The sequence below is a fragment of the Poecilia mexicana genome, unplaced genomic scaffold, assembly GCF_051168715.1.
Source record: "Poecilia mexicana isolate PSO_F unplaced genomic scaffold, ASM5116871v1 scaffold_13, whole genome shotgun sequence".
Lineage (NCBI taxonomy): Eukaryota > Metazoa > Chordata > Actinopteri > Cyprinodontiformes > Poeciliidae > Poecilia > Poecilia mexicana.
Window position 1 is genome coordinate 5241861 of NW_028263382.1, and position 25619 is coordinate 5267479.

A 25619-nucleotide genomic window follows, 5' to 3' on the forward strand; every position below is an offset into this window, starting at 1 on the left:
GTCATCATCCCAAAGGAGTTAGCATGACTTTTGCTCCCTGTTTTGGTTAAAAACTTGTTTCTTATCACTAATGGGATCTGAAACAAGTGACAGATGATATAATTAGAAAATTCAGACTTCTGATCAATCTGATTAGCAGCCTAAACTACATTTTTAAATAAAAAGCTGAGTAATATAAAAATTCATTATTGAAATAAAGAAAGTATTTCTACATGTTTTTTGTTGTCATAAAATAAATATATATTAAATGTCCTTCCGTTGGAGTCCGGAACCATGTAATAATCCGGTCCGGAGTTTACCCCGTTCCACTTGTCCGCAGCTCATTTCCGGCTTTTAGCTCCCACCTTCATCGTGTAGCAGGAAGTGCTTTGTTGAGCTACTTTCTGCTCAAAACATGGATTAAATTCGTATTTTTCTGGATTTATCCGAGTCACTCGGTCTCTGGAGGATGTCTTCCCCGGTGAAGAGTGGGGATATCATCCACCTGAATGTCGGTGGGAAGAGGTGAGGAGCACCGGAAGTTCTGGGCTAACCCGGCTAGCTGGAGAGATGGGACTAAGCTAATGTAGCGGCTTCCATTGTCGGACGATTGCCATTCTTTCATGATTAATTCTCTCTTTATGTAAAATAACCTGTTTTACACGACTTAAAAGGAAATAGTCAGGGTTTTATATAAAGAATTGTTTGGTTCATATCTTTATTATTACCCCAAGTGTCCCTTCTGAGGTTGAATAAAAACAAATTAAGTTATTGGTTGGATTTTACTTTGTGTCCGACAATGGACGCATGCAGGTGGAACATAAAGCTTAGCTGTCACTTTATGCTAAAAAAAAAAAAAAAAAACTACAAATACAGTAGGTCTGCAAAAAGAGGAGTCTCATTTCTGAAAGTCTGGATTTAATAGATGAACTTTAGAGATGAAAATTATCCAAATATCTTCTTGTCCGATAATGGAACCTTAACAAACCAGCTGCAGGAATTAGCTTTTTCCCCGTCAGATCTGGTGTTGACATCAGAACCACTAAACTGGAACTCTCACTGGAAGGTTTAGTTCATGTTGGCAACAAACATCTTGACAACATAAAACAGTTCCGTCTTCCTGTCTGCATGAACACTTCCCAAAGTTGGTGGGAAAATGAAGACTTGTTAAGTATTGTAATATTTGGTTGGCTGCATGACGTTTAGCTGTTGTCAGCGTCCTTGTCTTGAGAAGAAATGGATTTTACTTTGAGTAGTAGAACCTTAATGAGTATGGAGGTAAAGGAGGAGAGTGAGGAAAATACGGTTAGTTCAACTCAGTGCTGTTGGAGCTGAGCTGAAAGTTAAACCCCTGGTGGGAAAACTTCCGCTAATGCGCTAACAGAGGAGCTGATTCTTTCATTTTAATACCACATGGTATATTGTTTTAGCATAGCGTCCACTCAAAACCATTTTAATATAGCATTTAGCATTATGCTAAATACTGGTATAGCGCTTTAGCGCTTGCTTATGCTAAGTTGGGGTAGTGTTTTAGCAATAGTGGAGCTACTCTTTATGCTTAGTGATTAGGGTTAGCATAGCTAGCGGTGCCCAGCCCTAATCAGAACCTGAAGTTTCAGCTGGTTTTGTTGATTTAAATTTAATTAAATGAATTTACTAGTTGGATTAAATCCATGAAGAATAAAGCGACGGGCTCTCTAACATTTTACAGGTTCAGTACCTCCAGACAGACGCTCACCTGGGTTCCTGACTCCTTCTTTTCCAGGTGAGTCAGCCTGACTTTATTTAGCTCCGTTCAGCCTAGGACCAGCTTCCTGAACTCTTCTTCTTTCTCTTCCTGTTCTTCAGCCTGCTTAGCGGCCGCATCTCCACCCTGAAAGATGACGAAGGAGCCGTGAGTGTTCCTGGACTCGTTTTCTGGTTGAGCCGTCTTCCTCTTCGTCACGCTGCCGTTTCTCTCTTCAGATCTTCATCGACCGCGACCCGTCGCTCTTCGCTCCCATCCTCAACTTCCTGCGCAGCAAAGAGCTGTACCCGCGCTCCATCAACGTGCACATGCTCATGCACGAGGCAGAGTTCTACGGGATCACGCCGCTGGGTGAGAGCAGCTCCGACATTCTGCTAAAGTATTCACACCCTTCGCTGGTTGCTCAGCGCCTCAGCAGCAGGTACAGGGATGTTCTGGTGACAGGAACCATCAGATACTCAGATCAGATCGATGTCTAAAACGGCCCCACAGCATTGTGCTGCCTCCACCGTGCTCAGGTCAGGATGAGGAAATGTTACGTTCGGGCGTCACGTTTCATCCTGAGGCTTCTGGTTCTTTGCAGTGTTCTCCAGGTGAACACAGATCTTATATCTTAGATTTCTGTTCTGGTTCTGCTTGGAAACGAGAAAACCTGGAGAACAGTTCAGTTCAATCCAGACTTACTTCATTTGTCCTAAAGGGAAGTTAAATGACACCATTACTTGTTAGCTAACGCTGCTAATCCACCTCCTTTGCTTTTGCTGCTCCTCTTTAAATCTGTCTTTTCGTCTGGTTGGAAGGATGAGCAGAGAGTCTGGGATCAGATGCCATGATCCACTGAACGTCGTAATAAATATAAAACTGGTTGAAGTTCATCCAGTTTGCCTTCCAGCTGATCTGGGGTCAAAGTTCAGGTTATATTTGAGCTGCTAATCAGCTGTAAACCTTGTTGCCATGGTGACAGATCATAGCTAAAAAAACAGCAAAAATCCTTCCAGATGCATCCAGAACCAGAGGGAATAACAGTCTGAACAAACTGGCCCGCTGCCAGCAGGAGGCGCTGTTCTGGATTCTTTAAAATCATTTTTAATTTTGTTTCAGTGCGAAAGCTGCAGCTGTGTGACGAGTTGGACCGGTCCTCCTGTGGAAACGTTCTGTTCAACGGATACCTGCCTCCCCCAGGTACAGCTGGACCAGCAGCAGGCCCAGTTCTGGTCCCGGATCTGGACCCGACCCGGTTCTGGACCCGACCCGGTTCTGATCCATGTCCGTGTCTCCCCAGTGTACCCGGCGAAGCGTCGGAACCGCCACAGCGTGGCTGGGTCTCAGTTCATGGTGGGCCGGGCCGGGCCGGCGGAGCGGGCGCCGGTCCGACGCAGCAACACGATGCCTCCCAACCTGGGGAACGCCGGGCTTCTGGGCCGGTCCGGCGCCGAGGACAGGACGTCTGCAGGTAACGGGTCAGGCCGCTGCCACGGCTCTACAGGAAGTGATGTCACTAACTCTGTGGTTCTGCAGGAGGATTGTCGGATCCCGGCATGGTCCGGATCATCTGCGGCCATCACAACTGGATCGCCGTGGCGTACGCTCAGTTTGTCGTCTGCTACAGGTAAGCGACTCCTGCGTGCTCTGATTGGCTGGTTGGCGGCGGACAAAGGAAGTGAAGGTTGTCCTTCCTGCCGTCAGGATGAAGGAATCCACCGGCTGGCAGCAGGTCTTCACCTCGCCGCGCCTCGACTGCGTCATCGACAGAGTCGCCCTCAACGCCAAGGTGATGGGCGGGTCGCTGGGAGACAATGACAAGATGGTCGCCGTCGCCTCGGTGACGGAGATCATCCTCTGGTCCATCTGTCCCGACGGAAACGGGAACGAAATCGGTACGATTTTTCAGATTTGCTGCTTCAACCTGCAGGAAGTAAAAAACATTTATTTTTATTTTTTGTTTCCTGATACAAATCAAAGTTATCAGTTTACATTTCTATGAATGCTTAGAATAAAAAATTATGTTCTAACGTGTTTTATAAATGTTCTAATTTATTTCTAATAAAATTAATTCTAATTTTTGTTTTCTTTAGATTTTTTATTTTTGCTGTTGTTTTCATAGTACTTTAAAATTTTATTTTTATTTTGTTTCTTCAGTTTTATTTTTTCTTTGAAAATTTTCTAAATTTTTATTTTTTGTAATTCTGTATTGTATTTCAGCTCTAGTTTTAACTGTCTTTAAAAAAATTTGTTTTCAGTGTGTTTCTGTTATAAAATATACATTTTTATCTGAAGTTATTTTTTCATTTCTTATTTTTTCAGTTTTCATTCTTTGGTCTTATTTTGTAGATTGCATGTTTTTCTCCTTTTTCAAGATATTTTTAGAAATTATTTTTCAGCATTTCTATATCACCTCAACATTATTTCTTAAAATATTGACTTTAAAGTTTAATTTGATCAGAATCAAGCAAACAAAAGCCTTCTTGTAGTTTTTATTATCGATTTGTTTTCTTTTATGTGAGATGTTTTGAGGTTCTTCCTGGTTTCAGAGTCTCCATGTTTTTTTCTTCTTCCTGCCTCACTTTCAACTTAGAGGAAGTCTGTTCTGATTGGACAATGAGAATAATTTAAATGTCTTCTTTCATGCTGTCTAACTGGGATCAGGCTTGTTTATGATAATCAGACCTGAGCAGAACCGAGTCTGGGTCTGGACAGAATTTCAGAACCGGCATGTAAATGCGTACGCTGCCCCCTGCAGGCGTCTTCAGCCTCAACGTTCCAGCCGAGGCGCTCTTCTTTGTTGGTAACCAGCTGATCGCCACCAGCCACACCGGGAAGGTCGGCGTCTGGAATGCCGTCACCAAGCACTGGCAGGTGGGTGGAGTCAGTATCTGGACGGTTTCAGGTCCAATGTGGGTTGCTAGGTGATGAGCCCCGCCCCCTCCCCTCTCCCTGCAGAACCAGGACGTTGTTCCCATCAGCAGCTACGACACTGCCGGATCCTTCCTCATCCTGGGCTGCAACAACGGATCCATCTACTACATTGGTAAGACTGGCGGGTCCAAGTCCATCACCATGGCAACATGGTCCAAGTAGCTGATGTTTTTGTCTCCATCAGACGTCCAGAAGTTCCCTCTGAGGATGAAGGACAACGACCTGCTGGTGACGGAGCTCTACAGGGACCCGACCGAGGACGCCATCACCGCCCTCAGCGTCTACCTGACCCCAAAAACCAGTAAGGACCAAACCACTCATACTGGGAGGACTGGGCAGGACACACAGCCCCCAAACTGAACATTACAACATCCACAGCTAAATAAAGAATAAAAGCATCAAATTAGGACTATGGATTTTTTAAAAATCTAATTAAAAGCAAATGTTAATATATGTGAACCTTTGAGCTGTTAAACATCAAATAAACTCATAAAAATAACATTAAAAATTACAGTTAGGTGGAATCAGAGTTTCTCTCTGAGCTAAAATTAAAGGTTTGTGATGTAAAAGTGTGAATGATTTAATGAATTAAATAAGAAGGAAAACATTTAAAACTGATAAAACAAAATAATTAATTTTTAAAATTATAACCAAAATAAAAACCTGTAAAGAAAAAAGGTAATGAAATATAAAACAAACCTGTTATAAATGGATAAAAGGATCAATTGAAAATATATCTAAAAAAAATTCTTAAAACTCTAATATGAATCAAAATATTGTTTTTTAAATAAACATAAAAAACAAATAAATAACGTAACAATTTATTTATCCATCTGATAAAAGCCAGAATTCAACAGACGGCATTAAAAACTAGAATCACTTATAAAAGAAAAAGTTTAATTTAAAACGTTTAAATATTTGTAATTAATTGTATAAATTTTTTTTAAATATAAAATTTTGTCCAAAAAACAAAATAAAATAAAATAAGCAGACAGATTAGACACACAATTTTATCTTTAAAGATTTGAAATGGCTCCAGTTTTATCGGTGGCCACAGAGGGGCAGCAGTGGGGCAGGCGGACGAAACACTGCCACCTGCAGGTCAGCGTCAGCATCACATCAATTCAATGCTTTTCACTGTTTTGTAACGAATCTGCAGTAGAATCTGAACCGTGGTGTGTTCAGGTGACAGCGGGAACTGGATCGAGATCGCCTACGGAACAAGTTCTGGAACGGTCCGGGTCATCGTCCAGCATCCGGAGACGGTCGGCTCTGGTCCGCAGCTCTTCCAGACCTTCTCCGTCCACCGCAGTCCCGTCACCAAGATTATGCTGTCTGAGAAGCACCTCATCTCAGGTACCAGACCCGGTTCTGATGGGTCCAGGCTCCGGCACCAGATTCTGATGGTTCCTCCCTGTGTTTTTCAGTCTGTGCGGACAACAACCACGTTCGGACCTGGACTGTGACCCGGTTCCGAGGGATGATCTCCACCCAGCCCGGGTCCACTCCACTCACCTCCTTCAAGATCCTGAGTCTGGACGACGTGGACGGACACGGAGGCTGCAGCGCCGGAACCGAGATCGGTCAGCAGGTTCTAATGGGTTCTGTTTGGTTCTAACTGGTTTTGTTTGATTTTGTTGGGTTCTGTTGGGTTCTGTTTGGCCTCAGCCAGGTCTGTGTGGTTCCAGGTCCGTACGGGGAGCGGGATGACCAGCAGGTGTTCATCCAGAGAGTGGTTCCGGACACGGATAAGCTCTACGTCCGGCTGTCGTCCAACGGGAAGAGGTGAGGGATGATTCCTGATGACGGCCCAATTAGAGGCGGCCTGGTGGCGATCGGCTGGCAGTTTAGGGTTTAATCATGGCGACGCTTTCATCTAGTATCAGCTGTTGGATCCAGATCAAATCCGGATTGGAGTATAAATGAAGACAAAAATATCAAACGTTAAGGACATTCCATGTTTTATCTGATGTTAAAGGTTAGACTTACTGAAGCTGATGTGTCTCACTGATCGATTTAGTTCGTATTGTCAAAGGGTTGTGGAAGAAACATGTTTTTATTAAACACAAACTTCTGAGAAAAAGATGTGAAGATGCTGCTAAATATAGAACAGTGGTTCTTAACCTTTTTTGAGGTACCGAACCCACCAGTTTCATATGCGCATTCACTGAACCCTTCTGTAGTGATAAATTAAATATGATTTTTTTTCCCCCCGAATTTAAGACATAGGGCTGACCCAACTATAGTCTAGTTGGGTCACCCCATGATCACTAAGTCTTCTTAAAAGGTAGAGTCTCTGAGAACAGTTCTTCAAAATATAGTCAGTGTTTTCAGCAAAGTTGAGCTGAGTGTCCAGGAACGAGCCAAGGTATTTAAAATCTGCCACAGTTTTAACAGGTTGGCCATCGAGAGAAACTGGAACCACTTTAAGGTCTCGTTTAGATCATTTAATTAGCTCTACATTCTTAAGAGAATGAAAAATTAATAATAAATAATAAAGACTTTGCGGTATTCTGATTAAGTAATGTAATTATATTAGTTGTGTTACCACCCCCACGCCACTAGAGGCAGTATCAACCCCGAAAAGATGTAACTAAGGAGCAGATTTAGAAGTACACCGAAAACTACAGAATTTGGTAAAAACGGTGAGTTTTGCTGAAGTAATTAAAGACACAAGTTCAAATCCATGCTGAGAGTGGAGCTCCTCCAATCAGTGCTCCTCCGCAGCTCTGATTGGCTCAGCAATGTAACGTGATCCTCTGCAGCAAGTGATGGCAAAGCGGGGCGTCATCACGACTTTACAGTGTGTCTTTACCTCCGCGGTAGAGGCTCCGCCTAACCCCTGACACCGACTCATCGAACCCCTGGGATTCGATCGAACCCAGGTTAAGAACCACTGATATAGAGTATTAATTATTCAGAACAATTCATAGAAAATGTCCTGAAAATACAAATTAATTTGGATAAATCAGATTTTTTTAACGTTTGAAGATCAGCTGAAGCAATTTTCCTGCTTCGGTAAATGAGCTCCGCCCACTTCCCCACCACCTTCAGAGTGAGTGGTCTTTGGGTCTGTTGACAGCAGCTGTCTCTTCAGGGTGTGCGAGGTGCGGTCGGTGGACGGGACGTCCATCACGGCCTTCATGGTCCACGAGTGCGAGGGCTCGAGTCGCATCGGCTCGCGCCCGCGCCGCTACCTGTTCAGCGGCCATGGCAACGGCAGCATCCAGATGTGGGACCTAACCACGGCCATGGAGATCGCCGGGAAGGTCGACATCAGAGGTCAGCGGCGCCCTGAGCACGTGAGCGTTCTGATTGGTCAGAGGGGATGACGAGGTGTTTTTGTTCCGGCAGCGTTGGGCGGGCCGACGGAGGAGGAGCTGCTGGAGCTGCTAGACCAGTGTGACCTGGCTCTGACCCGAACGCCCGACAGCACGCCCAGGGCCTCCACCTGCAGGTAGAGAGAGAGACACACCTTCTTCTATAAACGTGCTGAGTGTTGCAGTGGTGGAACTGTAAACTAAATGAAACCTGGAGATGTACGCTTAATTAATTTGGTGCTATGTTCCACAGCAAAGGGAAAAATGGCAGAAAAACCATTGAAGAACAACTTAAAACTTTTCTTTTTTCTTGCTCTCATTGCTGGCTATGGTACACGCAGATCAGTTGCCATAGCAACTGACTGACAACAGCTCCGCTAAAATATCAGAATTCAACACCAAAAAACACTTGAAATATTTCCCACACTGAACCAGAACATTCAGTCCGTTGCAGTTTTATGTTTTCAGGCCTAACGTTTATTTTATTATTAATAAGTGATTGCTGTGGTAGATTGATACCGCTGCTATTAGCTAAGCTAACACGGTAGTGGTCTGTCAGTTGGTGTGTGGGTCACCTTTTTTTTTTTTTTTTTTTTTTACTGAACTGAAATTCCACATCACATCTGCATGTTACGGTTGCCAAAGTCAAGCTAGCACAACTGAACTACTTCCCTCTCCTTCGCTATTTTTTTCTTAATTAAAACTTTTCCTGACCTTGTTATTTAGTTGTAGTGTTGACAATTAGTAGCAAAGCTCTGCATCCTTTTTCTTTTATATAGCTGGCGTACATATTATGTTATGTTGATCACTTAACAGCTAAAACTAATGATAGTCATCATCGGTCAGCAGCTTTTTACATTCCAGCAGGAAGATATGGGGCACGTGTCTATTCATACTGAGCATTTTTTCTTGACTTCCACACATTTCAGTGCATTTATCCCTAAACCAGACATTTCCTTAACTATTACTAGTCTATTTCTTACCCAAATCTTAACCAGAACTGAACTCACACCAAATATCTAAATCTAACCAGTAGAGCTAAGAAAAAAGTGAGGACCTAGAAAACGTCCTCACTTCCACAAATGACCTCCCTTCGCTGGTGAAAGCTGTGATAAAGGTCCTCAATATGTGCTATAAACAAGTACGCAGGCACTCGCGCACACACACACACAGATGCTTATCACATCAGTCAGGATCCTTCCTTGGTTCCTTCCTTCATTTCAGGGTTTCACACACACACCTTTTTAAGTCAGTCAGGAAGCTTACTGATGTCACTTCCTGTCTCTGCAGCCTCCACTCTCAGCTCAGCGACAGTTTCCGGGCCGACCGTTTTCGCGGTTCGCCTGGAGTGTTGGGGTCTTCGGCCTCGCTGAGCGGCAGCCTCCCTCGGCAGACTCCGGCCCCAGGTCCCCTCAGCAGACCGCCCAGAGACCCCGCCGCCCCCTCTGCCAGCTTCCAGGGCCTTTATGGCCCCGCCCACCTCCAGAGTCCCGCTCACCATCAGAGCCCGAGCCCCCAGGCGCCTCGGTACCACCCGGAGCGGGAGGCAGTCCGGCGCGGCAGCTTCGTGGAGCGCTGCCAGGAACTGGCCAAGGGCCCCGAGGCGGCGGCCAGCTCGGCCTTCGGCACGCCGCCGTGGTCGGAGGGCATGAGGCGCAGCGTGGCGGTCTGCAGCGAGCTGGAGGCCAGGTTCAGCCTGCGAACCCCCACCAGCTTCACTGTGTCCCCCGGAGCCCGCTACACCCCAGGGACGCCGTCCTCCATGTCCGCCTCCCCTCTGTCCTCTTCCTCGCACCGCAGGGCCACACCCACCTCACCCACAAGCCCCGCCTCCTCCATGCCCAGTCCAAGCCGCTCCTTGACCCCCGCATCGCCTCGCCGTGGCGCTGCAGCATCGCCTGCTGAGGTGGCGGCGACACCAGAGAGTTCAGCGAGTCCAGACGGAACCGGAGTGGCGGCGCCATCCAGCCCCAAACCACACATGAACGAGACCAGCTTCTGATTGGCCGACCAGACTGGCTTCTGATTGGTTGACCAAATTGAGATGTTCAGATTCCCTTAAACCTCTGGATCAACTGCTTTTCTCCAGCAGGTGGCACTACAGAGCTGGGAATGAACTCTGCAGCTGGAATTCTCCAGAACCAAACCCGGTCCTGAGATCAGGATGAAGGTTTTTCTTCACTGCATTAATTAATTTCACTCAGAACCTGAGGGAAAACGCGGACCCGACCGGACTGGACTCGGCTGATGGTGTTTGTGACGTTTTCTAACTTTTATATCCGACAGTTTTCTGCTTCGGTTTCTACAGAAGATTTATTTTTATCATTTCTACCCGAAGTTTGATTTAAAGCCTGCAGGGGGCAGCGGCGGGTCCTGTCGGATTCTCTGCCACCATCAGTTTCCAACAAAAGAAAAAAATCCTCTGTTTAAGCTCTGAAGTATTTATTCTGAAGGTTTTCTGTAATGCTGAAGCTGATGTTTATTTGGATGTTTTGTCTCTGCAGTTCAGCAGGTTTATGTGAAGAAAGACACTCTGTATTCAAGAAGTACTTCAGTACAACATAAATATACTTTTCTGTATTTCTGCCACTTTAACTTCCCTCTCTGGCACTTTTATCCAAATACTTTCAGTTCAGCAGCTGATTGAATAACCAACGGTTATTAAAGAGGAGACGCTGGTTTGGCACAGAGGGATTTCAGTCCATTGCTGCCGAAGTCGTTTTTATGTTCAGTCTAAAATCACAAACTGTTTAAAAACAGAGAAGGAAAGAAAGCGAGAACATGGCTGACGGAGCAGAGACCTAACAGACCGGCGTTTGTGGAAGCATTTAAAACCTCAGTGGAGAGAGTTCAGTTGGAGGTAGAGGGAAGAGAAACACTGTTACCAGCTGGCGTTACACTGTTATTAATTTAGCTCAGACACTGAGGGACAAAAATGATCCAGCCTCTGCTACTTATCTAATGAACTTTATGCTCACAAACAACACCCTGAACCGCCCAATTTCAATCTTTTCATGCAAGAAAAATCTGACTTTTTGTGTTTGTGTGTAACTAAATCGGATGCATAGTTTCCCAGCATCTACAGTCTGAACGGTCATGTCGCATTTTATCCGACTTCCACTTCACTGAAGTGGGACGTGTCTTAGTTCTGCTCCAGACGTGGTAAACGTTCCTTCGTCTGGTTCTGATCGGTTCTCCGTGCGTTTTAAAATCTGTCCGTGGATGTGTCGGCCATCTTTCCAGCTGTAAACAGATCTCCGAGTGGCAACTATGTTCTTCTGCACATGCGGGACGCTTTGACTAAACCGTTCAGACAGAAGTCTGACTGCAGGCGCATTTAATTTTAGCATGAACGACCATGCAAGACAAAAAAAGTTGGATTTCAACAGAAATAGAACAAAATATGAAGACCTGCTGTGTGAACGAAGCTTTACTTCGCCCATATTTCCTGCTTAGGGGATGTTAGTAATGAATAATCAGACAATTACAACTTATTCCTCCTAAATTTTCAGTGAAATAATCACATTCTAGCTGCTAATTGTCCATATATGGTCATGCCTTCCTGTTTTAACAGGCTTGAGAGAGAAAATAATTGATTTCTGGAAAAATTGTTTAAATTTTTTGTTGTGGTTTTGTTGGCATTAAACTTTTGGTTTTCATTCTTCCTGCTGTATTTAAATCTCAATGTGTTGCCTTTGCTGCCACCTTGTGGCCTGAGGGGGAGCTGCATTGATTCGTTTAGAATTTTTTAATGGTGTGAAACTTCAGAAACCGTCCTGAACCAGAACCGTTGGTCCGAACCAGTTCAGTGACCTCTAAATTAAAATTGGTTGTTGTATAAAGTCTAATAAAAAACAAACATTTTGATCTAATAAAATTTCCTCTCCTTTCATATTAAAATAAAAATTTGTTAAAACCACAACACAATCTTTTCTGACGTCCCGTTTCCCGAAGCCTTTGAACGCATCACTTCTGTGACGTTTGAACCTTTTTGTGATTGTGAAACGGTTCGTATTAAACAACAGATTTTGTTGTAAAAGTTATGGATTTATTTCACCTGAGAAAACGGGAGCAGCTGAGGAAAAACTTTACACAGAAATAACAAAAATACATGAAAACTTAAACACAGGAAATATGATGACGCTCCCTCAGTCCCTGAGAGATAAACATCCATAAAGGGGGCGGGGCTTACACAGGAAGTCCTGATATCTGATGCTGATCGTTTGTTGATTAAAACTGGATATTTTATTCCCATTTTGCAAAACTCACAGCAGAGAAATCCAGTTTTTGTCTGCTGGTTTCTTACAGTTTGGTCATGTTCTGCCTTTCTTCCTTAAGTTGTCATCTGACCTGGATGACCTCGCTAATGATGGCAGGACAGAACCAGAATGGTTTGTGAAGAGAAGCTGCTCAGCTCTTGGCGTTCAGCATCTCCAGCAGCAGTTTGTGGATGGGGACGCGGTGCTGGCGGTGCAGCCGCCGGAAGGCCTCCGCGGCGCGGGCGGCGCTCTGCCGCAGCAGCGGGAGGCTCATCAGCAGCCGGCCCGCCCGGTGCGGCTCCCCGCGGGAACACTCGTAGTCCTGCAGCGCCTCCTGGAGGCCGTCCTGGAGCCGCTGCAGCGAGTCTGGAGAGTCTGGCAACTCGGCATCTGAGGGGCAGAGGTCAGAGGTCAGTTACTGCACAAACCCAACAAATTAAGGCCGAGGCAAACAGGGGAGCCACTACTGCTGTGAGAGCTACAGAGAGCCAGCTGATCGTGATCATCAGTTATTGATTGGCGCCTCGCTGCGGATTAATCTGTCCCTCTGTGGCCCCTCACTGCGGCCCCCAGCCGCGCTTCCCTCTCATTTAAATCAATTCATGGTAACGTTCATCGCTCATTAGATACACCACCGCCTCCTGCTGGTCATGGGGTGTTACTGCAATCTGATCACAAAACAGCTTTTTTATGAACATATCCCTGTTTATAGTGGCCATTTCTTTATCAAGTCAAAGTTTATTTATACAGCACATTCACAACAAGCTCAGCTGACCCAAAGTATTCGGCCAGCTCAGGCTGCCAGTCAGCGTAGTAACTCTGATGAATGTTATGTTAACTGAACTCTTCAGTTTTCATCTGTTGTTCAGGTCAGAGTTGCCGGCGCTAAATGCAACATTGATTCCTGTAAAATAAACGTTTCCTCCGCAGCTTGTTGCTGTCGATGAGCGGAGCGGCCATATTGGATCTCAGAAAAATTCCAAAAGAATCTGCCGAGTCATGAAATAAGTCAGCAGATACAGGAAATGCTGAGTCACTGGTTGCTATGGTGACTCGGAGGGAAGTGAGAAACGGAAACCAATGAATGCTGTTAAAGTCCAGTTTGCTTTGATTGATGGTTCTGCTGGTTGTTTCACTGGGATCCAGTTATTATGGAAACATTTTGTTCTGTAACTTTGTTTGGAAAACTTCTTGTTTCCACTACAGAGTTGCTTCCAGGTAGGATTGGTTCTGTTCATATCAATAGGTTCTGTCCAGAAGCACTACCAGGTTGTGCTTCTGGTTCTGATGTTCTGGTTCTAATACCGACTCGTCTTGAACGTCTTTTAAGTATCTGAAAACTTCTGGGATCCCCAGGAATCTGCAGGTGTTTTTTCTGCCTGTAGGTGGCAGCAGAGAGGCTAGTTTCTGCTCAACAGCTTGAATTTTGTCCCTTTTCCTGCACTGTAGCTGTTCAGTGTTAGTAGGTTGAGTCAGGCAGGTCATCATGTTAGTGATGTGTTCCACCATTAGAAGTGTTTCAGGTCATTAGATCAACTCTCAGTGTTTCTGCAGAGCCTAATGGCAGCATCATGCCATCTAAATGTTTGTACCTGAGTTGGTGAGCGCCATGGCCTTCAGCATCACCGCCTCCTCTGGGCTCATCTTCATCGCCCGGTACCTGGCCGCCAGGTGGCGCACTTCCTGGTACACACCAGCCAGGCCGGCGGCCCGGCACTGAGCCTCGTCCAGGCGCAGGTTCCCCGCAAACACAAGCTCCCCCCCCACCCTGCCCTGTGAGCGCCAGGCCACGCCCACCAGCAGCGCCTCCATCCAGCCGCTCTGCAGCAGCGACATCTGCTCCACCAATGAGAGCTCAGAGAAACCTGGCAGGGAGTGAGAGTGGAGCAGCGAGGCATCAGATGGATCGGTTTGAGACGCTGGTCTTCCAGAATTTAATCTCTTCTACCGGAAGCCATCTTGGTTGTTCAGTAATGTGAAACTGTTTTAGGACCCTGTTTACCTGGGATCTGCTTGGCCCAGCCAATCAGAACCAGCAGCTCCCGGTTCAGAAGGTCACAGAGGGTCAGGAGGGTCCGCAGGCTGCCGTCGTCGGTCGAGTCGTCCTGATTGGCTGCCAGCGGGGCGGGCTCTGTCAGCAGCAAATGGGAGATCAGCTTGTTCCCTGAAACAGACGGATGGGACCGTCAGACTGGGAAGTCTGGGTGGACTGGGAGCCTTCAGAGGGAACGTCGGGGAACTCACTGGAGCCGAGTGCCAGGCTGAACGGAGCTTTACCGCCTGTCTCCACCCGCCTCCGGTACTTCTGCCGGCCTCCTCTGACCCGGTCCAAACGCACCCCTGAACACACAAACACTGTTTGAGAACTCCAGTTCCTGATGTGAAAAACTTGGATCTTGGATTGATTTGTCTCCTTATTAACATTTTAATTTGTCCTTCCACAGATGTTTCTTTTCAGTCCCATTAAAGTTTCCTAAAAGCTGCTCTTTTAACAGGATGTAAACTTTGACCTTAAAGCCTGAATTTAGATTCAGTTGTACAAAAATGTTTTTTTTTCTGTCAGCTAGATGTTAAATTAATCAGAGGATGTACATTTGAAAGTTGTGTTGACAGTTAGTGAAAGCTGAGGTATGATGCTAATTAGCAATGCCAGGCACTTAAGGAAAACTCTTTATCTTAATATGTTTGCTTTAATGCTGCTGCTTGTGGTCAAACAGGCCTTTGAAACTGAATAAACTGGTTTCTGAGCAGCTTTTTCATCATCACCGTGTTTGGATGCAGCTGACTGGGGGAAATCAGCTGAAGAAACATTTAGAAAATGAATTTTTATTACACAACACTTTCAGTTTATCAGTCAGATTAAAAGCGTATGGATCTATGAACCTGGTGCAGTTCACACTCCGACCACTAGCTGGTACCAAAGCCTTTCTAATATTATCCTTGAGCCCGACTATCAAGCGGCCGAACCGGGTCCCATCCTACCTTCCCGCATCATCCCGGCCTGCAGACACTTCTGGAAGCGGCACGCCTGGCAGGCTTTCCTCCTCCGCTTTGTGATCTCACACTCGTTCGTCACCGGGCAGCTGTACTCGATGTTGCCTTGGTAACCAGAAAACAGGAAACGCGTCAGCAGCGAACAAAAAGATGCTCCTGTTTTCTGATGGGTGTTGAGTTTTTACCAGTGATCCGATTGAGCCAGTGGAAATCTTAGCTGATGTTTTATTTTTTATTACTGTTTAGGTATTTATTGGGCTCTACTGCATTTCTTTATTGAGGAAGGTTTCTGTACGGTTTGACTGAAACCATTTTTAAAGGGGACGGTGGTTTTTCTGTAACTAGAGAGGATCACATATTGTTTAAAATATTTTCATTTAACTCACTGTTTTTCTGTCAAAGTAATTTTTTACAGTAGTCGGCATAAAAAAGGTTTTCTACTAAGGAGAAAAAAAAGTTTTATTTATTTTTTCCCAAAAATCTCGAAATTTATGGGACACCAGAGGTGCCTCTAAAAAATAAGACCAGATATAAATACGTAGACACAAAAATTTAATGTAAACTGATATAAAATACAATGTTATTGTCAAAAGCTGGTAACTTTATTTTTTCATCATTTTTGCTATAAATAACAAACTGATTAAACAGATTTTATATTCAATTATCTTAAAAATGAATAATTTTAAATAATTATTGGTTAATAATCTCCTGGCATATTTTAGTTCCACATTATTCTCTGCTGCTGATGAGGATGATGAAGGTCACCTTGGATGGTCCTCTTGAAGAAGGCCTTGCAGGCCTCGCAGGACGCCACCCCGTAATGATAACCAGAGGCAAAGTCTCCGCAGACCAGACAGAGCCGTTTGGGCCCCATGGGGCCCATCGGGGCCCGGCAGTCCACCTGCCGGAGAACACCAGGTAGACCCAACATGAAGCCTGGAAGACGCTCCCGTCTCCTTTTAGATCCTATTATACATCACAGTACATCTGTAGATATGAAAACGAATAATCCCTGAATCTAATCTGGATTAAGGAGCTTCAGCAGAACCGGAAAATGTTTTAGTCCCGATGGAGCAACAGGAAACAGTTTCTACCTTCACTGAAAAACAGTCCGACTGAAACTCCACGGCGCCCCCTGCAGGACTTCCGCTGGAACTGCAACCTGCTGGAGAGTCAGGAGTCTGGTCCCCGCAGGAGGAAGAGGAGGCTGGGCTGGAGAGGAGGAAGAGCGGCGGAGAGGAGCAGAGAGGGGGGCCCCGGAAACAGGAGGGGGGGGACTGGGAGGAGGAGGAAGAGGAGGAAGAGCCCAGGGGGCTGGGAGGAAGGTGAGAGATGAAACAGGAAGTAAAAGAGGAGAAAATAAAAAACTTTATTTGTATTTGATGTAAAGAAAAGAGAAAAATGATTCAATAAACGTTCAGATGCTGCATCTATGGAAACCCAGGAGGGCCACACCGAGGAACGCTCCTTAAAAATAAAGTTCATTTATCCTTATATTTATCTGCACACCTTTAAACATAACTTTATCTAAATTAATGAGTTTATTGCATTTCTAACTGCTTTCTTATTTATTTCTGTGTTTTATTAAACAGACATGAAAACCGGGTCAGAACCAGCAAACAAAAAGGAAAAATCTGACAAGAAAAGCAAAACTTAGAAACTTCTTTGCATTTTATTAATGTTTACAATCACTAATGTTTATATTTCCAAACATTTGAGCCACATAAATAAATTAGTTCTGTTGTTTTTGCATTCATGTAATAAATTTGTGATGGATTAACGTTTTTATTGTTTTACAGTAAATCATGATTGTTTCTGTCCAACTGCAGACGTCTTGATATCAAAAAGTTCAGAATCTACAATCGCTCTGAAATATTTACATTCATTTTTATATTTCATGGCCGCCTGCAGGCCTCAAAGTTGTTGTCATGGTAACGTTCAACAGCCTGTTAGCTGCATGTTTTACTGTTTTTCTGCAGATCTGCTCTCTGTTCTGAAAGACTTTAGAGTTCAGTAAATATTCCGTTTTCTTGTCTCTGGGTTGTTTAAGTCTCTAAAGCTGCAGATCTCCAGTTTCCAGAGGATCATTGAACTCACCATGGTGAACCGAGGAAGCGTCCAAAGTCCTTCAGCTCCATCCTGGCCATGTTCGGGTCTGCGGCCACATGTGGAGCCGCCCGGGGCGAACTCTTTTATCCGGAGGCGGCAGGGGGCGGGGCCTGCAGCCTCAGCCAATCAGATCCCAGAAGCCTTCTCTGGTCATCTCCATTGATCGGGACAGTGACAGATGTAGGCCATGACCGCCGAGGTCAGAGTTCACCTTCTGCGCTTCAATAACATCCAAAAATTAATCACTGAAGGAAAAATGAGCTGGAGGAAAATTCAGACAATAAACGATAAAAAAGATTTACAACGTCATCGTTTTAAAAAAAACAAAAACACTCCGAGGTCCTGGACACAAACATTTTTAAATAATATTAATACACAATAATTATTTCAGAAAACACGGTTACATTTTACAGTAAGATGTGTGTAATTTATATTTGAAGGAGGAATTAATAGCATTTAAAACGGACCCCAGAGAAAAACCAACGAGTCCAATTCAACACCTGCTACATTATTAACCCGCCACCAGAGCAGCTGAACCTCAAAGCAACAGTTTTTACCAACTGTCTAAATTGTTCTTCAAGGCCCATTTTTATGTTTCAGTGCAAATTGTTGCATTTTCATGCAAATTCGTTTAATTCTGCTATATTTTACCCCACCGTCAAAGCCCTACCTCTGTGGGAAGAAGCGTGTCTGCTCCTCTCGGTTTCTCTGGTCCAGTTTGGTTGATGTTTTTTATTTTATTTATTTATTTTTAGTTTGGTTGATAATTAGGAAGCGGGAGCGGCTAATGGTAGCACTGCCTGCTAACTCAGGACTGTCGCTATAACCATCGACGTGTTCACGTGTTGTCACCATTAAAGTATCCAGTAATACAAAAAAGTTGGTAGATTTTTCGCTTTTGTGCAAAAACGTCGCTATAGGGCCTAAAAAGTCACTTAATATATCGATAAAGTTGCTACGTCACTGTTTAAGTTCACTGAAACGATATCTGGTTCAGTCTGCCCTCTAGTGGTAACAATATAGCAATGCAATCACCAGTTTGGTAGCAACTAGTTACGTTTACTCAATTACATTTACTTGAGTAACTTTTTTGTATTTTTACTAAGCTGTACTTTTAATTTTTACGTGAGTAATTTTATTATGAAGTATTTTTACTCTTACTTGAATAAATTTCTGGATTTTCTTCCCACTAAAAAACATGTTTTTATAAAATCCACCAGACAGACTCACCTGCAGTTTCTGTTAAAGTTTCAGAAGTTTTTTATTGAATGAAACTGATTTGGAAAAAATTTCTTCTGCCTGATTTTATTTTTTGTTATATGAATTATTGTCATTTTGGTCCTTAAAATACCAACATTTCAACTTAACTTTATATTTTGGTTCGTCTGATTATGTAATTTTTAAATATTAATTGATTGATAATTTGATCAGTTACTCAGTACTTGAGTCGACTTTTCGCCAAATATTTTCTACTGTTACTTGAGTAAAAATAAGTTGAAGTAGTTCTACTCTTACTTGTATATAATGTTTGGGTTCTAAATTATTATGGGATGGCAGAAAAACGTCTAATATCTGAACGGGATCAGGAGAAGTAAGTTTGATTTTGGACTCCAGCTTCCTGTCGCAGCTTGACCTTTGACCTCAGGTGGTTTTAGGAGTTTGTCAGATAGTGTTGACGTTTGTTAGAAAAACCACATTTGGACACTTTTAGGGTCTAAACTCTAAATTTCTGTCATTTTTCTGTCCAGTAGAGCATCAACTTTGATCTTGAAAGTAAAATCTGGTAAATCGTGGCATCAGGTCCAATCTCAGACCTTTAAGAACCGCCGGCGTTCCCAGTGAAACCAGGAGCTGCTGAGGCTGCAGTTCCTGCAGCAGGTGAGAGACAAACAGTCAGTCCTAATCTTACGCTCAGACGCTCTCGGATCAGCCTCACCTACATCTGCGGTTTCATAAGAGCTGCGTAACTGGACCGCCTGTCCGTCCATCTGACCGGGACACGAAGCCGTCCGACCCGACGCCGTACCCGTTCCAAGCAAAACTATCATAGAACATCAGCAGATGCAAGTGGCAGCTCTTCATAGTGTTAATCTGAATTAATATAAATCATTTAAAGAGTCAATTTGATTCTTTCATCTGAAGACGGTGACAAAATCACCAAGAGCCACGAGGAGGAAACACAAAGCGTCCTGAAATTCATCTGATTATAACTAATAAACCAAAGCAGCAGTAAAAATAAAACCAGAGAATAAAAGGTTTAGTGTCTGAATGAATGAATGAATGAATGAATGAATGAATGAATGAATGAATGAATGAATGAATGAATGAATGAATCTCCTTCAGGTGTTTGTGAAACCTCGTCAGGAAGGATTTCTGCTCCACCTGGTCAGTGAGGTTCTCCGTTTGGACGTTTTCTCTCAGACTAGTCCCACATCAAGTCAGTCGTTCGTTCCAGTCCAAGTCTCCATTGAGTGAAATCATCGTTTTCTGATTAAATTCATGGCGTCTAGTCGGCCTTTAATGGCATCGCTGCTCAGAAACCCAACCTGTTAATCCTCCATGTTTGATCTTTAGCTGAACCATCAGAATCTGCAGGTCTGGACCGGAAAGGTGAGACTTTGGAGGCGACAGATTTGTCTCAGCAGCCAATCAGTGAGCAGCAGGCTAACCTGAGCAAAAATATCCTGGACTCAGACCCGGCACACCCGACCCACTCATCCTCATCTTCATCAGCCAGATCTGGGTCAGTGTGGCTCTGAGTCAGCCCGGTAACCCAGATCCCTGCAAGGCTTAAGGTCCACTCTGGAACATTTCTCTGCCCTGGTCCAAACATTTCGCAACCCGGACCCGGTTCCAGCCGCGCTCGGTTCGGAACTGGAGTGTAAATAACAGCGTTTGGTGTTTTCAGTCATTGGAACAAAAGAGCTGTTGCAGTTTTTAATAACATGGTTTTAGAGGGGTTGGCGTCTACGAGCAGACATCTTGGAACGGGTCGGGTTTACCCCGAGAACCGGCGTCTAAATTTATACTGACTGATGACATCGTTTTCCTTGGTTAATGTCCAAACTCATTTCCTATCAGAAACAGATTCACTGCTTCAATAAAACTAATCTAAAATGTTTTATTTTTAAATTTGGTTAAATAAAAACATAATTCAAGTCTGACCGACACAACTTCGACCTCTGATGAAAAAATCGGATCAGTTCCCTTCCATATGTGGGATTAAATGGATTTCAAAGCGTTTGCTGTCTGAACGGTCACATCGTGTTTTATCCAGTTTTCATTTCTGAACCAGAAGCCAAATGTGGTGAATTTGATCAGCCTCCTTCCTCTGGTTCTGATCTACTGTAGTAGTTAGATATGAATATAGAAAATACTGAGAAAGAATGTCAAAACCAAGTTCACATGAAGAGTCGTTTACTGGGTTTTTACTTCTACTCACTCCTTCGAACATGTAAATATACTTTACAATTATTCCTTTGTTTTAAATGTGTTTTATTTGAATATAACTTTATTCTTTTATATGTTCAATACGTGCGACAGACTGGCGACCCACCCAAGTGACCCACCCAGGTGACCCATCCAGTGACCCGTCCAGTGACCCGTCCAGGTGACCCGTCCAAGTGACCCGTCCAGTGACCCGTCCAGGTGACCCGTCCAAGTGACCCGTCCAGGTGACCCGTCCAGGCAACCCTGCCTCTCACCCGGAACATTAGCTGGAGAGGCAGCAGCTCCTCCTGACCCACTAAGGGACCAGGTGTTAGAAAATGGATGGATGGATGTTCAATACGGTCAAACTTGGCCTGACTAAACTTTAAAATCCATCCACAGATGGCGGCAGCCATCTTTACTGCCGTAAACAGAGCGCTGCTGGTTGATGGTTACGTTCTTCTTCTGCACATGCAGGTCACTTTGGAGGCATAAACCAATCACACAGAGGAATGAATGCAGTCGCATTTAATTAGCAACATGAACAACCAGGGAAAAAAAATAAAATTGAGCATCAAGACCTGCTGGGTGAACGTAGCCTTAGTCACTCTGCAGGAACTACAGTTATAGAAAAATAAACTGGTTTATTGATTTAGTCAATGTATGGAAGGTCCGGCCATTTAGAAAGTAAGCTAAGACTTACTTTGCTAGCTTGAGAAACCCAAGCTAACAACATGATGCCTAAGACTGATGGGCCAGTTTTAAGCCTGGCTTCAAACTGGTTTGAGTCCGTTCGGTCCATTAAAAGCCTCCTCCGGGTTTCTAAGAACCAGTTCTGGAGTTTCAGAAGAGAAGGACGGGACTTGCCTTTAAGGAGAACAGGACGGATGTGCAGTTTTGACCCAAACCGCCTGTTCTGATCCAGTGTTACTGTTCGTTGAGTCCAGTGACAATCTGTTTTCATCTGAGCAGCGGTTCTGGACAGGATGTGTGCTGAGATTTAAGCAGCGCTGCTTGTTCTGTGAAAGCGAAAGCTGATATTCCGCTGGCTCACAGGTTCAGCCGTGCAGCGCCTGGACCTGCTAATCCTCTTAAAACTGGCCGGTGTGAGTGCGGGATTGGCCTATAATTCAAAGTGGCTTAGAGACATAGATCTACATAAACAGAATGAGCATTAAGGTTATGGATCCAGGTGGAAGATTAGAACCAGACTGCACGAGAGAATCACCTGCAGTGACTCAACTGGGCTGCAGCTAACAGGCTAACGCTATGCTAGCAAGTCTCATGAAAACAAAGGTGATAAAATCCTCAGACACATCCACTCTTAACCCTCTATGGCAGGGGTGTCAAAGTCAAATGGACGGAGGGCCAAATAAAAAATTTAGCTACAAGCCGAGGGCCGGACTGATCGAATGTTCATTGAAATTTTTTTAAATGACGCATATAGTCTAGTGAATCTAATTGAACCTACTGAAAACCTAACAAATATATTCCAATATGATCAGATAAATAAAGCAATATTTTCTTATGGCTCTGTCAGTAACCTTTAATTTTCAACAGACACAACTGAAATATTTTTAAAATATAATTGGATTGAAATACAATAAAATAAAGTGCAAAAATCTATTAATCCACATATGTCAGAGTCAAGGCATTTAGATGTGTCGCCGGCGAATTACGGTACTGCAAATTTAGATGTGTCGCCGGCGACACATCTAAATTTGCAGTACCGTAATTCCGCCACACGTAGCGCTAAGTGGAAAAATTCCAACGGTTTCTGAAAGAGGAGACGTTGCACTTTCCAGCAAGTATCGGGTTAATACGGTAACTTCGCAGCTGCAGCTGCAGAGAGTGTAATTAATCCGGGGGGCACTCGTTTAATAGACGGTATATTTCGGCAATAACTTGGTGGATATTGAAAGTTCCGGTTGTTATGGATACATGGGTAAGTACATCATCTCACAGAACATTTAAAGAACTACTTACAGTTCAAATAAGGAAGATATTTTTTTTTCAGACGGGGTGCCGGCTTGCTGCGGTCTGCGGGCCGGTTCTAATAATAAATCAAGATCATCCCAGGGGCCGTAAAAAACCTTCTCGCGGGCCGGATGTGGCCCGCGGGCCTTGACTCTGACATATGTGCTCTATGGCATGACTTTTTGTTTTTTTGGGGAAAAAATATTTTCCTGCATTCTTTGGGAGCTTGTTGGTCCCTAATTACATATCAATCATAAAATCGGACCCTGACACCTCCCGGAACCAGATTTGGGTTTGTTGCCTCAGGGCAACATTGCGCTACAAGGGGTCTAAAACGGCAAGTTTTCTACAGTGATTATGAGAAATGAAATACAAATCAAACAAAAACTATATTCATAAAAAACTTTTTTTTGGACAAAAATAAATCAGACATGGTTCCAACTCACCAAATATAAAATAAACAACTAACTTTCATTAATGAATGGTACATTTGCACAAATTACTAAAACGAGCATTTGTGTGTTTGTACATGTGTATGCTTGGCAGAGTTAGAATCACTAAGGATGTTGAAATCAGTCTTTTTCCCCATTATATGTTAAACACCAGGAAGGAATTGCTTGCTGATGTGAAAAAAACTGTGTATCACATTTTTGGCACCTGATTATTGGTGTACCTGGGAATCACCATCTGTTTATCTGATTATCTATGGGTTGTAGCGACCAAATTCACATCAGTGACAGGACTTAGGGCTGCAGGTTCTTTTTTTTATAAGAGTTTGTAGATCTGATTTTTTGTTAGAATTTGAGCCAAGCAAAGGACAACATTTCCATCAGCTCCCATATCTGGTAGATTTGGTGGTGGTACGGCTCGCCCTGTGTAGGTTGTAAGGATCACCATCTACTCCAGTCATGCAAAGTTCCCTCCAGACCCATATTTTTGGGTTTGGCAGGTATTGCTTCAGTCTGTGCCTGCCTTGGAATGGGGCCATTTGTTCATTGATGACCAGCTTATCACTCTTTGGGACTGAAGTCAGTTTTGAGGATAAACAAACAATGAAATAATGGTTGTACGGTGGATCCTCATGTCTTCATTGGGAATGACCCCAGCTTATGAACCATGCACATTTTGATCTTGCATCCATCTCCTGTTGCTGTTAGTCAATAATAAAGTAAAAAAATTGGCTCTGATAATTATTTTGTAATCAATTGAATATCATCACATTAGAATAATGTTGTCTGAGCAAAAGGGCCCTAAATGCGCAATGTTGCCCTGAGGCAACAAACAAAAAAAACACAGTTTTAGCATATAAATTATAAAAAATTGTCTTGAAATGATCTATAATGCTTCTTTACATACTCACAGATATGAAAATATTTTTAGTTAGAGTGTCCCAAATTTAAACATGAAGAAAAGTGATGTATAACTTACAAGTAGGAGGCAAGGTGTAGCATGCACCTCCGCTTCATAAAAAGGTCTGCTGCTCTTCTAAATAAAAGGTCACATGAACCTCAATACCTCTTTTATTTGGACAAAAATATGTGTGGAGGTATTTTAAATCATTCCCCCCCAAAAATAAAATAAAGGAGCAACGTGAGGTACAGAAATGTGGTTTGTTACCCGAGAGCAACGGTATGCCATAGAGGGTTAAGGCATACAGGTTTATAAAAATGGTTCTTAATTGGAGAGAAAAATAACGCATCATGATGAATCAATGCTGACATTCTTGCCCGGAAGAAGACCGGCTCAGCTCCGTCCAGGGTAGCCAACAAAGTCTGCAGGTAGATTGTTGTATATCTGGTCCTCCAGTTTCCAGGTCCTAATTTAACCAAGTACTGTAAATAAAAAGTTAGTCTAAGCTGTGATGATCCAGCAGACCGTGGACTGACGGACACTGTACCGGTCAGCAGGTCCAGGTGCTTGGATCCATTGGAAAGGTAATCAGCACGGCGGCTCAATCAAGGCTCAGAAACACATCACAAGGTGCCATGCAAACCTGAAGAATTAAAAACAAAAACTAATAAGTGTTCATATTTAGCTACACAACATAATCAAAACTGATAAACCCTCAGCTCTTTTTCAGAGTTTTGCTTGAAAATAAATGGACAATATCAGGAAATTAAATGTTAAAGTGAAACAGTTCTGGTATCACAAAGAAACGGCAAAAATATTTCAGAGGTGTAACAACACTGAAGTTACTGAGTAAAAGTGAACTGAAATATTTACTGCTTAGAAAATGCATGTTAAAATCTCAGTATTCTTTTGAAAGTGTGCAGCTAAAATTAATTTAAACTACTAGCAGGCAAAGCACAGGGTTTGCCTATTATCTGTACCAACAGTAATACGAAAAATGACGCATATAAGAGGCTTTAGTTTATAAAAGTCCAGGCAAACCTAAATTTACCGTTTTAATAATAAAAAGCAGTGGGAGGATGTAACTTCATGGCTTCATTGTCTAAGCAGAATCTCAGAAGAAATAACGTTTGTGTAACAGAAGAACAGATTAAACAGCCAAGACGAAGCTGAAGTTGGTTTCCTAGTCCAGCTTCCAATAGCTAAAGGGCGATTCCTCCTAATTTTTCACTACCTTCCGCATCTTTAATCGACTCTAGTTTAAAAACTACGACACCTAGACACTTCAAATCTTCAAGAAGAATCTTTATAACCATATTTGGGATTTGTGAACCCTTTTTCTGATTTGTGAAAACTCAATAAAGTTCGATTTTCACCCTTTTTTTTGCATCTGGATCACCATAGATCTGCTCCAATTAAAAAACTAAAATTCACTCTAACTATGAAACAAACAGCAAAGGTATGATGTCATATTTTTGGGATTCGGGACATATGCCCTTCTTTACTATTCGTAGGCTGACCTGTTCTGTGGGTTTTTCA

General features: G+C 43.5%; 2 protein-coding genes across 3 annotated transcripts; one reads left to right on the forward strand and one right to left on the reverse strand.

The window, feature by feature from the left end:
- The first annotated feature begins 307 nt into the window (after positions 1–307).
- Positions 308–11839, forward strand: shkbp1 (SH3KBP1 binding protein 1). 2 transcript variants are annotated; one of them, XM_014977060.2, is made up of 17 exons: positions 308–504; positions 1691–1744; positions 1828–1873; positions 1945–2077; positions 2828–2908; positions 3009–3179; positions 3245–3335; positions 3413–3603; positions 4467–4582; positions 4667–4754; positions 4827–4943; positions 5828–5998; positions 6070–6225; positions 6331–6427; positions 7740–7924; positions 7997–8099; positions 9253–11839. In XM_014977060.2, the coding sequence occupies exons 1-17, from the start codon at positions 449–451 to the stop codon at positions 9962–9964; spliced, it is 2568 nt and encodes an 855-aa protein (XP_014832546.1). In that variant the 5' UTR covers positions 308–448; the 3' UTR covers positions 9965–11839. The 2 variants fall into 2 exon arrangements, with proteins under 2 accessions (XP_014832546.1, XP_087867641.1); XM_088011515.1 differs by having other exon boundaries at positions 309–565.
- Positions 11840–12372: 533 nt separating this feature from the next.
- On the reverse strand, positions 12373–18372 carry esrrd (estrogen-related receptor delta). The gene is made up of 8 exons (XM_014977062.2): positions 17313–18372; positions 16310–16529; positions 15981–16116; positions 15204–15320; positions 14466–14561; positions 14224–14385; positions 13814–14086; positions 12373–12611 (listed from the first exon to the last, which is right to left on the reverse strand). Exons 1-8 carry the CDS (start codon positions 17360–17362, stop codon positions 12373–12375), a joined length of 1293 nt encoding a protein of 430 aa, XP_014832548.2. The 5' UTR covers positions 17363–18372.
- Between the last annotated feature and the right edge of the window lie 7247 nt (positions 18373–25619).

Bases quoted from the DNA above. Each gene is read 5' to 3' on its own strand.
- shkbp1 (XM_088011515.1), top strand. From the start codon at position 489: ATGTCGGTGGGAAGAGGTGAGGAGCACCGGAAGTTCTGGGCTAACCCG. The intron at 6,428-7,739 runs GTGAGGGATGAT...CTGTCTCTTCAG, and splicing joins CTGTCGTCCAACGGGAAGAG to GGTGTGCGAGGTGCGGTCGG. The intron at 7,925-7,996 runs GTCAGCGGCGCC...TTGTTCCGGCAG, and splicing joins CGGGAAGGTCGACATCAGAG to CGTTGGGCGGGCCGACGGAG.
- esrrd (XM_014977062.2), bottom strand. From the start codon at position 17,362: ATGGCCAGGATGGAGCTGAAGGACTTTGGACGCTTCCTCGGTTCACCA. The intron at 16,530-17,312 runs GTGAGTTCAATG...CCTTCCTCCCAG, and splicing joins CGCTTCCTCGGTTCACCATG to CCCCCTGGGCTCTTCCTCCT. The intron at 14,087-14,223 runs GTAAACAGGGTC...ACTCCCTGCCAG, and splicing joins CTGGGCCAAGCAGATCCCAG to GTTTCTCTGAGCTCTCATTG.